We start from the raw sequence: 13,520 nt of genomic DNA, 5'->3' as shown, positions 1-13,520 counted from the left end.
GAATGGTCGACAATCCTTTGTGGGTAACTCTCTTTGTTTGGAGAGTCTGCATTGGAGCAGGGCCTTCGCTTTGGCTTTGGTTCAATGGTCTCCTCGCCAAGCGTATTTTCTTTCCCAAAAAGGAATTTGTCAGGTGCATCAGGTGCTTGATGACACGGGTTATGTTCTTTTGTTCGCTGATGCAGTGTCCCGCTTTCAGTTGGGTCCTCACTATTCTCCTCTCTGGCGGGAAATTCAAAGGATGCTTGTTGATCACTCACCCATTCCTCCTTTGGATGTGGACTCTCGATTCTCTGATTGGAATCTGGCTACTACTAGATTGGACTGCATCTCAACTGGCAGTGTATATGCCATCCTTCAGTCTGATGTATGGATTGTGCATCATGGTAATCAGCTGTGGTTGCTTTCTGAGTCATCCTTGTGGTGGCAACACACATTGTGTCACATGTGGCAGAATCATCTACCTTTGAAGGAACGTGTTTTCTTGTGGCGCTGCTTGGTGGGAGCTCTACCTGTTGGCAGTGTGTTACACGCTCGGCATATTGCGCCTTCTTGCTGCCCCAGATGCCTTGAAGCTGAGGAGACCGTGCCACACTTACTATGGCGTTGTCACCACTCCAGAGCCTTCATTCGGCAAGTGTTGACTGCTCTTCGGCTGCGTTTTCCTTCAGGCTCTTTTCACAGCCGCTTTTGGCTTTTAGGGGTGCTCCAGTCGCTGCAATCTCAGTTTTCGGTGTTCTTCACCTGGGTCAGATTTTGGACTCTGTGGGCCATCTGGCACCATAGGAACTCCCTAATGTTCCAAGGCACTTATGTTGACCCCTTTCCCTATTTCAAATTATCTCTTGGTCAAGTGTTGCATTTTGCTTATGACGCTTAAAACATCACTCTTGATACCTACAGGATTTACTTTGACTGTTTCTAGCCTCATAGTGCTCCGCTTTTTGTATCCTTTTCTTTTCGTGGGTTTTCCTCACTTTGAGGTTTCCCACTTGTAAATTAATCAAAGCAGATTTAAAAAAAGAGAGAGAGAGAGAGAGAGAGAGAGAGAGAGAGAGAGATGATGAAATGATATAGTAACGTCTACAAAAGGCCAAAATGACCTATGAGACCAAACTGATTACAATGGTGAGTCTAGTACCAAGTCTGGGTACAAACAAAGAAAACTACAAGCTAGAAACTGAGATAGGAGTGCTACCGACTCCTATGGGTGGCTGGTAAGCTGAGCAATGGTATAATGCCACAAAGGTACAAAATGATACAATATAGCAGTAGCATGAGGTCTATCCTGATCGACACTCTGGGTGTCGTGCTAGAATCCTGTGGATCCTCTTTCGCAATCTCCATCGCCGCTGCGTGGCTCCCCTCCTCAGTCGTGGTCGTCTCGATCTCCCCAACTCTATAGCTCGGTCAATGAGAGTACCGCTGGTGAGTGTATGGGTGGGAACCGAGCCCTGTGGTGGTCGTGGCCCCTCTGCCTCTGTGGTACTCGGACTGAAGAAATCTGAGATGCGTCTCTGGGACTGTCTCTGTCTATGCCCTCTCAATAGAGAGTCTCTATGTCTTTGTATCTCAAGTAGAAATAAACCGAGACATCTTTGATCCTGATATCTCATGACTCTATCTAACGAGTCAAAACCATCTCTGAATAAACAGTGAAAGCATCCCCGTATCTCATAGTAGACTATGCAGTGACACATGAGAGAGAGAGAGAAATGAAATGAAATGTTATATTAACGTCTTCAAAAGGCCAGAATGACCTATGAGACCAAACTGATACAAAAGTGGTGAATCTGTTACAATGTCTGGGTACCTTAGTACTAAAGTACTAAGTGTGAAAAGTGTGAAAGTAAATGTGAAAAAACTAAATACAAAGTATTAAATAAACTTCTTAGGAGCATTCTGGGTGTCTGGCTAGAATGCTTCTAATCCTTTGTTGTAGTCTCCTCCGGTGAAGTGTGCTTCTGCATCTTGGTCGTGGTCGTCTCAATTTCCTAAGCTCCATTGCTCTGTCAATTAGGGTGCCTTTGGTATGAATGTGGGTACTCCTTTGTGTTGGCTGCTGGCCTCTTGCTTCCCCTTCCACTCTTGCTTCTCTCAATCCGAAGAAGTCTGTGATCTGCCTCTGAGGCCGTAGTGCTCTTTGTCTTCTCATTAGATTATCCCTGTGCCGATGTAGTTCCAGTAGGTACAAGCCTAAGCATCTTTGATCTTGGTATTGCATGATTCTATCTAGAGGTCCAAAGCCTTCTTTAAAGAGGCAATGAAAACGCCCACATATCTCATAGTATATTGTGCAGTGGCGTATATAGTGTAATTCTGTCTCCGGCTCCATTCCGCATAACTTGCAAATTCTGCTCTCAGGTGGGATTCCCCTGAATCTGCCAAATTCAATTTCCAACTGGTGTGAGGATGTACGTATCTGACCAATAGCACATCTCAAACCATGAGACAAGTGGGTATCCATGTAACTCGGGCGAATCACAAATCCATCTTTAGATAGTTGTAGGAAGTTTTCTTTGTAGTCGGCCATCTTCGTGCCCAATTCTTGTGTAGGGTCTACCCATGTCCTCTTAGTATCCAACTGTATAAGATCCTGTCGGATGATTTTATTAATCTCCGTTCGTGTAATTGCCAGTGATGGAGCCTCAAGAGAGTATTGGAAGGGGGGTAATCTGTCCATACTGAACCCGTGTCTCTGAAACCACGAGGACAGTTGCGCATACCAGCATGATGTATCCCCTTTCATTGCCAATTGTCGAGAGGATTCGAGGGCCAGTCTAGTATATTTGGCCATTATTTGTATCCCACAAACCATGTATAAAGGACACTGATCTGGTAAGAGCTTCAATTTCTATCGGAGGGGCCGCTAGTTCCGCTCGGGTAATCGCGTGTGGTACGGAGGCCTTGGCTCTAATCATTCGGGAAATTATAGATACCAAAGGTCTCTCCATTGACTTCCAATTATCCTGATCCACAGATGGTCCCCAAATCTGGACCCCATAAAGCATAGCCGAAGCCACCACAGTATCAAAGAGCCAAAGTTTTGTTCGTGGTTCCTGAAACTGCACTTGTGAACACATCCTCTCCAACCCTCCCAGGGCTGCAGAGGCTCTGGATAATCTAGCATCCGCTGCTTTCTTAAGAGTAAACTTCGGTCCTGCAAATACCACCCCAAGGTATGTGTATGCATCTGTGTACTCTACTGTATCCTGGCCATATGCAAATGTAGGTGCCGATCTCCTAACCCACTGCGGTGTGGTGTTAAACACCATAACTTTGGTTTTACCCAAGTTTACCGACAGACCACTGTCCTCCGCGAATTTATGTAATGCATCTAGCTGCCTCTGCATTCCATCTGGTGATTCTGCTATCAATACAATATCATCTGCATACAACAACAAAGGGATCCATGACCCTGCAAGTTGAGCACCTCTGTCACCTTCTCTATCAATGTAATCTGATACCTCATCTATGTACATACCAAATAAAGTAGGGGACAGTGGGCATCCCTGCTTTACTCCAACAGTGGAGTGAACAATGTCGGAATCCCCTTCTGGAGTACGTACATAACCAGTTACTGACCCGTATAAGGACATGATCCCCCAAATAATCTCTTTGGGGACCCCTAACTCTTGCATCCTGCGCATCAATCTGGCCCTTGATACTGTATCAAAAGCTTTCCGAAAATCCACAAAGCAACAATACATCCTTCTCCCGTTTGCTCTTCCTTCCTCAATAATGGCTCTGAGCGTAAGAATATGATCTAAAGTGGAATAACCCCTTCTGAATCCAGCTTGCCCTGTTGCCCTTATGCCCTCATTCTCTGCCCATCTACTCAATTTTTGTTCAAGAATGGATGCGTACAGTCGGGTCAAAGTGTGACCTACCATAATGGTATGGTAGTTTCCGGGTATCATAGGATCCCCTGACTTGAAAATAGGTACGATAGTAGATAATTTCCAAGATTCAGGTAATCCTTCACACATGACCCGATTAAACAGACGAGCAAGGACTTCTGAAAGTAGATCCTTGGCATGGATCAGATGTTCTGCTACTAAACCATCATGATCATATGCTCTTCTTGTCTTCATCTTATCAATGGCTTTTTCCACCATTTCCGTAGTAAAGAAAGTACTAGTAGCAGGGCATGGCTCTAGCGGATCTGGTAATGGAGGCTGTCCAGATACCATATATAATGATGTTACATATTGACCCCAGATCTCAGGAGAAGTAATCGTCGGAGGCGGTGAGTGCTCGTGAAATAAGCGCCAGGCCTCATGTGAGTCCTGACTCAAGAAGAGCTGATATAAATCCTTCTCCAGTTTGGCTAAAAATGCCCTTTTCTTGCGACGTACTATACGCCGAAGAGCAATCCGAGACTGCTTATGTGTGATGATCCCAAGTGTAAGATCTTTCCGGACTTGGGTTCTCGTCTCTCTGCATTCCTCGTCATACCAACTGTTTTGAGGCATGTTCCCAGATCCTCTCTTCTGATCAGGTTGAGTATGTGGGTATGCCTCTTGTGCTGCTCCATGTAGTATCTCTGTTAATTGAGAAGTAATCTCCTCTACAGTATATACTGGCTCGGCTGTCCACATCCTATTATAGATCTTTTCCACATAGACTGAATCAGTTTTTGGCGTGAAAGTATATCTTGTGTGTGTCTTCTTCCTTTGTACTTGAGAGGCATTGTATTGGAAGGAGATTGATAAGGTCAATAGAGCATGATCCACTGCAATCTCAACCGGTCTGGGTCCCACCTTAAATTCCTCGATACTAGAAATAAAGCTTGGTGAAGTCATGACATAATCCACTGTACTGGCCCCATGCCTGTGCGGGAAGCATGTGAATCCCCCAGATAACGGGAAATTCTCTAGACCGTTAAGTATGGCCAAACCATGTATAGTTGCCATCTCCATGAGATGTCTCCCATATTCAGTGTGTTCTTTATCCTGTGAGTTTCTAGTAAGCCCCCTCTGTGATAAATCCACTTCTCTGAGCATTTCCTCAGAAGTATCATAGAATACTGCTTGAGAGTTGGCCGTTCTGGCATTAAAGTCTCCTAAGAGAACGATGTCTCCATCTCTAGAGAACTCCCATATATCATTATTCAATATGGAGAAAGGGGATTGTCCTTTAGGTGAGGAGTAGACTGAGGTACTAGGAGGGAAGTAGCATATAGCGATATATAGAAATCTACCTGTCTCGGCTCTCATTCTCACCCACATATACCTTGCTTGCTCATCTTTCCTGATAATCTGTAGTAGTGGTTTCAGCTCCTCCTTAAATAAGACTGCTACTCCTCCTGAACCCCGGCTACCCTGTAGAGATCTCTTGTCTGGTCGACCAACTGTTTCCCATAAATAACCCTTCACATGTGGCATACGCTGTCCCGGTATCTGGTGTGTCTCTGAGTAGAAAACTATGTCTCTGTCCCTAAAGCTGTCTTCAAAGGCACCTACATCTAGCCTATATGATCCATTACAATTCCACGCCGCTATCCGGAGCGTCGCCCCATAGGTCTCGCACCGTCATGCTGAGCGCTTTTCCAGAACCACTACTTTCCCTCCTCTATAAAAGGCGATTTTCCCCTTTTCTCTTGCTGCCCTGATCTCTGGCATCAACTCTTGCATGTGTGTCACTTGTGCCAATGTAAGGTCATCTCCCAGGAAAATACCGGTTTTCTTAAGAGTTGGTCTCTTTTTTAGAAATTCTTTCCTTATTTCTATATTCGGGAATCGGAGAATAAGTGCCCTATCCTTTACGTTTCCCTTCTCATCGATTCTTTTCTTGCCCACTCTCCATGCACTTGTGTGAGTAGGCTCTGTGATGCCCATGCGTTGTAGCAGTTCCTTCACTTCTTCATCTACATTCTCTTTGTCTTTGACTCCTGTGACCCGCACATGTAGAGCCCGAGTCTTCCTTTTCTGCTCTTCCTCAATGGTCATATTAATAATGGTAGAAGTAGGTGTCACGAGGACGTGGCAACTGCTAACCTTAGTTGTTGGTTTCTTTCCAATGATTTTTGTTTAATTTTCAAGACCCTCTTTTTGAAGTTGCAAATGGTCGGACATTGTATGGCCAATGTGAACGGTAGTTTCACCCGCAGACGGGAAGTTGGTCAGCACTGGAATTCGTAAAGTAAGAGGATGTCTAGGCTTAGAGCAAGATCATGTAGGCCCCCCCGTCGCACTTAGCAAGTTGGTGGATACTAGGAAGTGAACTCAATAAAGGCATAAAGTCAAGGTGGGATCACCAACAGAAAGTATCCGACAGTTGGGCCATATTGCACTTTTGGATGCGGTCCCAATGAGGATAGATGGTCAGAAGACCAGCGGGAGCCCGACGGAAGCATCTCCTAAAAATTAGGGAACTGCTATTTTGGGCCGTGAAATGTGTTCGCGTCATTACCTTCGGTATGACCAAGGGAACATTTTATTACTTTGCTGCAAAGTCAACTGATGCACGAGTTTAGAGATTTTTAAGCAGGAAGTCCAATGCGGGAAAATTGCATGTATGAGTGCCAAGTGACACTTTTTGGTCAATTTACCAAGTCTGGGAGAACAGAACCCGTAATTGACTTTTGGGAGCAGTTTTGGAGGTTGTTAACTTTGATTTTCAGCCATTTCTGTCCATTTTTGAGCTTCCCATGACTTTGCCTAGGTCCAAGGAGCTCATTTTCAGCATTGGAAGGCATTAGATGCGTGTTTACAGGGCTGTTTTGCTGCGTTTTCAGCGATACGCAGGTTTTGGCAGCCATGGAAATCTTCTCCTTTTTGCATCTATTTGTTCACGGATGCATTACAGGTCAAGGGCAGAAGAGAGGGCGCTCGATTTATGCTGGGGGGATGCTTCATTGAGAACCTGTCACACAGGTTAAGAGCTATGGAGTGCTTTCTTTCCCTCTCATGTACAGTGTGGTGCTAGGAGTGATGCCCTGCACGCTACACACTGCTCTCTCTCTCCCCTACGTGCAGTTATGTGATGCCCCACAAGAGGGCTCTTCATTTGACTGATGTACAGCTATGTGGTTTCATGCTTTTGTGCTGAGGCAAGAGCCTCCTTGAGCAGGAACAGGGGTAGCTAACTGCTACTCCAAAGCAGGCACCGGTGAGGGTCAACCTCACCATACAGGTGCGTTTTCAGCGCTGTGTATGCGCTGTAAATTGACTGTTTTTCAGCCATATGGATGCCAGAACCAGTGGGAATAGTGCCCCACTGGCAGAGGACAGTTAGGGGACTGTTTGGGGCTGAAAACAGGGCAAAAACCAGTAAATACAGCGTGCTGAATTTACTGTTTTTTGGCAGGAATCAGAGGGTTTATGCCAGTGGAAGTGAGTTCCAGTAGGGGAATTGGTTTCGCGCAAGTTTTGGGGTTGTTATGCTGCTGAAATTTGGCCAAATCATGTGGTATCTAGCTGGATACAGGTAAAGGATTTCCAGGACTCTACTTTGTAAATTTACCCTCTCAAAGTATAAAGAAATACCGAAAGGGGCGCCAATTTTGGGGCCTATAGGTTGTCGGCGTCTGCTCGGAGCATTCTAGCTTCCGAGCCGTGTGTGCAATTAAGTGTTAATTCCCGTTACAGGTCTCCTTTGCAAAGTGCTCTGTGTGTGTGTCTAAAGTAAAGAATTTCGGGTGAAAGCCAACGCCTACCGCCCCACGGGCCGGTTACAGTAGGTGTGGTCTCGAGCATCTGGGCCTTCCCTTTCTTCGCATCCTCAATTTCTTTCTCTGCTTCATCAACCTTTTCTTGTGTCTTCACAAGACGTTCCGCCCATGAAGATGCCGTTTTCGATTTTTGTTCATCTCCTTCCCGTAGAGTTTTCATTTGATCCTTCATGTCCTCGAGCTCCTTCAACACCGAAGGTTGGTCGTCTCCCTTCTCCTTTGTTGCAGATTTGCAAGCCGCAAGTTCTCCTTTTAGCTCGATTATTGCATCCTTTCCCCCCATGTGTTTTTCCATATTTGTTCTCCATGCTTCAAAACTTGCTACTGCCTCATCGAGTTTCTTTTGCATAACGCATTCTGTTACATTTACTTCGGTCTTGATTAGGTTTCGTAATTCCGTTTTCAAGCTCTGAATCTCCTCATTCTGTATCCCCCGGATCTCTCTCCTTAGTTCTCTCATCATGTCTCCATACATGGAGTTCCTGTAGCTCTCAGCGCTCGCGTGCATTTCCTTCCTGATGTCATCTCTCATGTAGTTTAGCTCTGATTTGAGCATCACTTGGACCTTCTCCATCATTAGTTCATCATGTATCTTGGACGTTTTCCCCACTCGTAATGATCCTGGTGATAGTACAGTATCACTGTTTCTCCGCTTAAATGTAGCTGTTGTTTTTTTTGGGGTGGTGTAGCTGTCTACACCCGGCCCTTCCCCTTCGGTAGGTGGATCCATCGAACCTGACCCGCAAATGTGGTGACCCCTGCTACAAGCTGATGGAGAATGGAGATCGTATTAAGACTCTTCAAGCTGATGCGCGCGTGAAGGGGCAGCAACTGACGTGCGCATGAACCAAACTCCGGCAACTGACGCGCCTTTTGGGAAATTTCTCGCGCGTGAAGGAGCAGCAACCGGCAGCCTTAGGCGATAGAGAGATGGGCAGTCTTAGGCGATAGGCTAACTCAATAACACGCGATAGGCAGCCTTAGCGATAGGCTAACTCAGCAGCTCGCGATAGGCAGCCTTAGGCGATAGGCGACCTTACGCTATGAAGCTCACGATAGATAGCCTTAGGCGATAGACAGAGAGGAGCTGACTGCGTGTGCCTCCAGGCCACCTGTGTATTGCTCTCCCGTTCGCCCTCGCTGCCCAAGACAGGTGCGCTACCTCCTCCAGCTCACCCGCGACCAGTCCAGGTGCAGGTGCGTGCAGCCTAACTGTTCGCCTGAGTTGCCTTGGCCTCACCTCTGCTGTGCGTCGTCCAGAGTCCACCCACGACCTGGGGTTCAGGGCCTGTGCAGCGCGAACCTACATTTCTCGCAGAGAGAGAGAGAGAGAGAGAGAGAGAGAGAGAGAGAGAGAGAGAGAGAGAGAGAGAGAGAATCAATTTTCAGCTATTCCTTTTGCCTCTGCTTCCTCCCCTGAACGTGCTCATTGTTAGAACTTGCAGCTTGAAGATGGTGGAGGGAGGACCACACCGGCGACAATCCCTCATTGCTTGTTGCTTGCTCTACTACCTACCTCAGTTTTCGGCCAGCTTGGGTGGCTTTTACCCCCACAACGCATGCTATGGTATGCTTTGTCTCCAGGCACCTTGCCACAGCGGGGCGTGCAGCGAACCTTGCAAGCAAAGGCCCTACATTGGGTCACAATTGCTGTTCTTCGTGGAGGTGCATAAGCTGCCCCACCTGGCGAATCTCCGGTCCAAGTTTATTTTTCCGAGAAGACCCTTCCATTAGTTAATAAAACTGCCCATAGGGCTACAAACCACCTCTACTAACCAGGGCTACATCAAAAGCATGGGGAGACTCTCCCAGTGAGTAAACAAAGTATGTACAATGAGGGTTAAGTCACAAGATGGGAGGAGGAAAAAGCCACACTGGTGGTGAATAGTGCCATCTAGGTACACCCTGGACCATGGTGAAGAAAGGTCCTGGGCGCCAGAGTCGCAGGAAATCCTCTTTGCGCTCCCGCATGCGGTTGGAGCTGCCTTGAAGTCTCACAAACTGACCCCTGAGAGTGTGAATTAGCTCCAGCCAAAAGTAATAAACAGTCTCTGCCGGTGGGACAGGGCGAGCCTCGCAGATGCAGAAGCAGCGGGCCGGCCAAATGAACCAAAGTGTCAGGCCACAGACGAGGTCCCAACACACCTCTCTCTCATTGCACCACTCCTAGGGGGTAAGCTCTATGGCAAGCTTGAGTGTAGGTCGACCCCCCTGGATCACTATCATCCTGCTGGTGGAAGCCAACTCAAAATGGAGCGCAGGGCCCGTGAGAGTGGACCAGGCTGTAGCACCCCAAGCGTACTGTCGAGCTGTGGAAAAGCAGGCATCAGCCGGAGAACCCGAAGCCAAACCTACTGTGCCATAGGGCAGTTCCACAGACTGTGACGATGACTCTCCAAATGATGGCCACAAGTTACAGAGGCTGTCGAGAAGCCACTGTGTACTAGCCAGCTCCCAACTGCTGTAGCTCTGTGTGCAACTAATCACTAGAAGTAACTTCCTCGGCTTGCCTGCAGTCCCACAGCCGCTCCCAAAAACCTGACAAGAACTCAGCTGTGAGACCCTCCTCCTGCCAATGAACTGCTGCATTAGGACGGGCCTCTCTCCGTGCTTCCAGTATTTGTCGCCCCAGTCGAACTGTGTACTAGAAAAAGGGGGTCCTAGGGCGTGGGAGGGGGCTTCCGAGGAGTCCCTGTCAGACAGAGCCCTCCATCTGTGTCTGCTGTTCAGAAGGCGAGCGAAGATGAAGCGAAGGCGAGACCAAGCTGACGAGGTGAGGGCGAGAGACAAAATAGCCTGCCCTCAAGGAGCAGGAGCCAGGGAATGGGGAGGGGTGTGGGAGGCTTGTGTGTGTGTGTGTGGGGGGGGGGGGGGGGGGGGGGGTTTGGGGGCAGCGTGGCAAGAGGGATGGCAGAGCGGCGCGGGGAGGGGGAGCTCTGTGCGGCTTGGGGGGGGGAATTGCGATGGCGATGGCGATGGCGATGGCGAAGCAAGGTAGGGGAGCGCGCGAGCGTTACAGTAGCAGCGAGCCCATCTCCATCTCCGGTCCAAGTTGATAGATGGGTTTGCTTTTCTTTGTTTGCCTTCTTGTTTTTGCTTTGTTTTTGTTTTGGTTTCTTTCAGCTTGCTTTTCCTTGCTTTGGTTTATGTTTGTGTGTGTGTGAGTCTGAGTGGGTTGGGTGTGCATGTAGAGTTTGGTTTTTGCAAGCTTTGTTTTTCTTGAGCTTTGTAAATTGACTTTTGGGTGGGTGAGAGTCTGTGCGTGCACGCGTGTGTGTTTTTTACTAAAAAAAAAGGTGTGTGTGAAGTGTGCACTCACGTGCGTATAGTGGGTGAAGTTTGTTTTTAGAGCATATTTTCCGGTTGATTTCATCGATTTTATATATTGTGTTTTCTTCATTATGTTCGTTTTCTTCCTCGATTTCGTGTGTTCTCCACAATGGGTTGTCTCCACATTGGGTTGTTTGGGTTTGGTGTTGTTGACTTGCTGCTTTGCTCTCTACTTACTCTACCAGGTTTCCAACTGGTGGTGGTCATGAAAGCCTCCTCCATTGTCTTCTTGGAGTTCTCTCCCCAGCTCTGGTCCTTAGGAGCCACCTTCAACAAGTGGCCTGGTTTCTATCGTGGCTGATAGCACCTTGCCAGCTGCAATGAAGTGTTTCATTGCTCATCTTGTGGCATCCTCTTGCAGTTTCTTGGTGATGTCAGTTGTCTCTTCTCCCTCATCTTCGTCATCGACTGTTTTCTCCCTTCTGTTTATCCATTGTCTATTGCTGTCAGATCTTACCCGTTGGCGGGCAATGCCCAACATTAGAACTCTTGCAGATTTTACTTGTCCTTTTCACCACTGGTGGCTGTTGGTGGTTCAGGTTTTGGATATACAGTGTAAGCTTTTGTTGTAAGTGCCTATCTTTTTGAGGCTACTGTCATCCGCTCTCCACTTAGCTTGCGAGGCACTTTTCACTCTCTTTACAAGAGTTATTTTACCCTGGCTTTCAATTTTCTACAGCTGTGCCATGTGGCTAGTTTTTACAATTTCCAGATTGTCGCTATCGGGCTTGGTTTGTAATCAAAGATGTACTTGCCCTTGGAATGATTCAGAGGGATTTTCAAGTAGTAGATATCAGCCTCTTTCTCTGAGAGAGAGAAATGAAATGAAATGAAATGTTATATTAACGTCTTCAAAAGGCCAAAATGACCTATGAGACCAATCAGTTACAAAATAGTGAATCTAATACCATGTCTGGGTACAAAAGAACTAGAAAAGAACTAGAAGTGGAACAAAATACTACTACTACTACTACAATCTAAAACTACGTGGGTGTAGCAGCTGATACAATAGGTACCCGGTAAACTGGATGTAACAGTGTGTGAAACAAAGATGGAAGAAATGGTGAGGATCCATCCTCATCTGCACTCTGGATGTCGAGAGAGTATGGCTCGAATCTTCTGTTGTAGTCTCCGTCGATGCTGTGTAGCTCCTCTCCTCAGTCGCGGTCGTCTGTATCTCTGTAGCTCCAATGCTCGGTCGATGAGAGTGCCAGTAGTGGTCGAATGAGTGTGGGACGAGCTCTGCAGTGGTGGCTGCTCCTCTGGCTGTCCCATATCTAGTGAAAAGAAATCTGTAATGTGTCTCTGGGACTGCCTCTCTCTAGCTCTCCCCAGTAAAATGTCTCTATACCTGTGTAACTCAAGTAGATATAGAGAGAGAGAGAGAGAGAGAGAGAGAGAGAGAGAGAGAGAGTGAGTTTACAATGTTTTCAGGGTACTAAGGATTTTTTCTTCAGTTTAGAAGACCACCTTGAGTGGAATGGAAGCTTTACAGCTTGGGGAGAGGTACGGCTGACATTCTTTCAAAGAGGATCAAGTGATGATCTCTATAAATCTGCTAGTTTTGACACAAAAAGCATACCTACAGATAACTGGGGAGAAAAGCTGGGAAGTACTTAAAACTATAGTGGCTTTACCCACTCGTCAACAAAGGCACCCAACTGGTACTGTGATGAGAATGCTGCTGAAGGAGGTTACTTTTTCAGTTTCCTTACAAAAATTTTAAGGAGGGAATTATTGTTACTCCTACTAAGAGATGGTGAATTAAGCTAGCAAACACCAAGGTGTAACGTAAAATGCTTTGCTAGCAAACTTACTGTAGAAACAAGGCAAAATTGCTAAACACCTCCCAACCCCACATCTCCTATTTTGCCATCTAGTCGCCTTCATTTTGTTGGCATTGCCTTTCTAGGAAAAGGGAGTGTTGATGCCGAGGTTTTTTTGAGCCCGTGTAAAAAGGGCATGCTTTTCTTAAACCTTGCCTTGTGGGTGGAAAGAAATAGGAAGAGCCCCCCCCCCCCCCCCCCCCCCCCCCCCCCCCCCCCCCCCCCCCCTCCCTCTCTCTCTCTCTCTCTCATGGTGCCCAGACATGGTGTCAGATTCACCGATTGGTCTCATAGGTCATTTTGGCCTTTTGAAGACGCTAATATATCATTTCATTTCTCTCTCTCTCTCTCTCTCTCTCTCTCTCTCTCTCTCTCTCCACACCATCGAAAGGCAGTGCCATAGTTTGCATAGGCAAACGGCTTGTTTATATGTCAGCCACTCTTCAGATAGAAACATTCATCAAACTCCAAGAAACCATAATTTGGAGAAGAGCCTGTAAACCAACCATAAAAAGTAAGTTATTTTGTGACTGACTTGCTTCATGGGCTCTTTTGACAAGCACTCTGATGGCTGCATGACATTATACATTTTCAAGTCTCTAAAGAGGACATCTATATTTTCATAGTAATTCTACTTCAGCAATGTGCTATGATGCCATTAAATTGTTATGTGCACAGTTTCCTTAAAT

General features: G+C 46.8%; 1 protein-coding gene across 4 annotated transcripts in view; it reads left to right on the top strand.

Moving 5' to 3' along the window:
* LOC147420880 (uncharacterized) overlaps positions 1-12,981 on the top strand; it is a 77,246-nt gene extending 64,265 nt beyond the window's left edge. For all 4 annotated transcript variants that reach the window (XM_086505125.1, XM_086505127.1, XM_086505126.1 and 1 more), the window contains 2 exons: positions 12,440-12,511; positions 12,594-12,981. In XM_086505125.1, the coding sequence (XP_086361251.1) occupies positions 12,440-12,511; positions 12,594-12,731 (210 nt within the window). In that variant the 3' untranslated portion in view covers positions 12,732-12,981. The remainder of the gene's footprint in view (positions 1-12,439; positions 12,512-12,593) is intronic.
* Positions 12,982-13,520: the final 539 nt, after the last annotated feature.

This window comes from Adiantum capillus-veneris, chromosome 28 (assembly GCF_014529385.1).
Source record: "Adiantum capillus-veneris isolate H3 chromosome 28, ASM1452938v2, whole genome shotgun sequence".
NCBI classification, from domain to species: domain Eukaryota; kingdom Viridiplantae; phylum Streptophyta; class Polypodiopsida; order Polypodiales; family Pteridaceae; genus Adiantum; species Adiantum capillus-veneris.
The sequence above is the reverse complement of the archived record's forward strand: the minus strand, read 5'-3'. Positions and strand labels throughout refer to the sequence as shown.